Below are 1,919 nucleotides of genomic sequence, written 5' to 3'. Positions count from 1 at the left end.
GCGACACTGACTCATAAAACACTAGTTTATTAATAAATAATTCAAATATCTCCTTACTATTTTCCCCTAACATAGTCATGGTAATTTTTGCGGCAAGCTTTAGCCTATTTAGCGCACTCACGTCACGTTGCTGTGCGCCATGGTCACGAAAACTCATCATTTGCATGTGTTTTCAAGCATTATGGTTTAAAAACAAGTGATTTAAGCCACTGAAATGCAAATAACAGCACTATATGCGCAAGCTGTCTGTTTCTGAGCGTGATTTCTGCGATTGGGTCGGATCAAGGTCGGGTCATATTCACACCTTAAACGAACCGTACCAGAGTTCGTTTGGAAGCAGACCGAGACCACCTCTTCAGCTGGGTCTCGGTACGGTTGTTTGGTCCGCACCCGAGTGCGATTGCTGTATTCACACCTGCCAAAAAGGTCCGCACCAAGAAGGGAAACGAACTTGAGTTCGATTCAATCGAAACAAACAAGACAGGTGTGAATACACCTTTAGTGTTGCAGAAACTTTACATTCCCCCTGTAAAGCAGTGGTTCCTATCCTTTTTGACTCCAAGGCGCATCAACAAGAATTAAGGATAAAGATTTTTATATATAAATATTACAAATATTTTTTATTCACAATTTCTACCCGATAAAATATTCTTGAGCTTGGCATAGCTAAAAAAAAAATTACTTAGTTATAAACAATTACCATAGTTATATTTTATTTTATAATATTTTATTAATTTTAATTTATTAATTTAAATTATCATATTAATGTCTACCTTATATAATCGGGTTTTCAAAGAAAGTGTAAATCCTAGTTCTTCAAAAAAAAAAAAAAAAAAAGAGTTGTTGATTGTTTGAATTAAAAGAAATTATTCGTTTTTTAGTTGTTGTGGCTTATTTTAATGCTTGTTTTGTCTAATTTTAAGTCATTTTAAGTCATGTTGAGGCCCCTTGGAATTGTGCTGAGGCCCCCTGGTTGAGGATCACTTCTGTTAAGAAATTTACTCACTCTCAAGTAGTTTCAAACATGCATTTTGTTATTTTTCCTGTGTAATACAAAATTAGAATTTTTTAAAGAATCTTTCTCATACAAAGACCACATACTATATAGTGACTATGAACTGTCAAGATCCAAAAAGAACAAAAAAGCACTATGAAAGTACCATAAAAGTAGCCCATATGACTACATTCAGAGCCTTCTCAAGTCATATGATAGCTTTGTGTGGGAAAGGCCAAAATTATGTCATTATTCACAGTTTTTTTGGATGTCAGTAACATCAAACACCATTTATTCTTGCTTGTCTCTTTACTAAATGTCATGTCAAATAACTTGCACCATATTAAAAGTTCTGTATAAATCCTCTTTTTGTGCCCCATGGAAGAAATAGCAGCATACGGGTTTGGAACGACATGGGAGTTAGTAAATAATCACAGATTTTTTTGTTTTTAAATATATATTAATTGCTATTTGTATGAGTGTGAGACTCATTAATAAACAGAAACAGACTGACTGTTCATAAAAACATTGATTCATACATGATGGTGACTCCTCAAAACGAACAAGAACATTAGCTGCCTTCCTGCTCTCAGATAAGAGTTCCTCATCCTCCTCCTGCTCTGTTCGACGATGGCGGTTACTGAAACACACAAACACGGGCCACAAATAAATCAAACCAAATCACCATGACGACATGTCTGACCAACAGCTTTGGGAATAATCGCTAACCTCATGCATCTGAATGTGTGAGCATGCATGTCTGTGTATGTGTGTCTGACTCACTCTCCGACAGACAGCAGGTTCTGTTTCTCATCCTGTTTGATTCGGGGTCTCCCCACCTTGACCTTCAGAGGTGAGGTGGGGGATTTCTGACTGGCAGGCTGAATGAAATGAGCGAACAGCTCTGTCTGCTTCAGCGGGAACT

The 1,919-nt window shown here is 36.8% G+C and overlaps 1 protein-coding gene across 1 annotated transcript in view; it reads right to left on the bottom strand.

Moving 5' to 3' along the window:
* Nucleotides 1-1,919, bottom strand: part of LOC107672796 (SWI/SNF-related matrix-associated actin-dependent regulator of chromatin subfamily A member 5-like) — a 29,881-nt gene that overhangs the window by 20,785 nt on the left and 7,177 nt on the right. The window contains exons 4-5 of the mRNA XM_016466168.1: nt 1,778-1,909; nt 1,534-1,634 (exon numbers count right to left, since the gene is read on the bottom strand). Of these exons, the coding sequence (XP_016321654.1) occupies nt 1,534-1,634; nt 1,778-1,909 (233 nt within the window). The remainder of the gene's footprint in view (nt 1-1,533; nt 1,635-1,777; nt 1,910-1,919) is intronic.

Source organism: Sinocyclocheilus anshuiensis, unplaced genomic scaffold, assembly GCF_001515605.1.
Source record: "Sinocyclocheilus anshuiensis isolate Anshui unplaced genomic scaffold, SAMN03320099.WGS_v1.1 scaffold681, whole genome shotgun sequence".
NCBI lineage: Eukaryota > Metazoa > Chordata > Actinopteri > Cypriniformes > Cyprinidae > Sinocyclocheilus > Sinocyclocheilus anshuiensis.
Note: the sequence above shows the minus strand (reverse complement) of the source record. Positions and strands in the feature narration are given on the sequence as shown.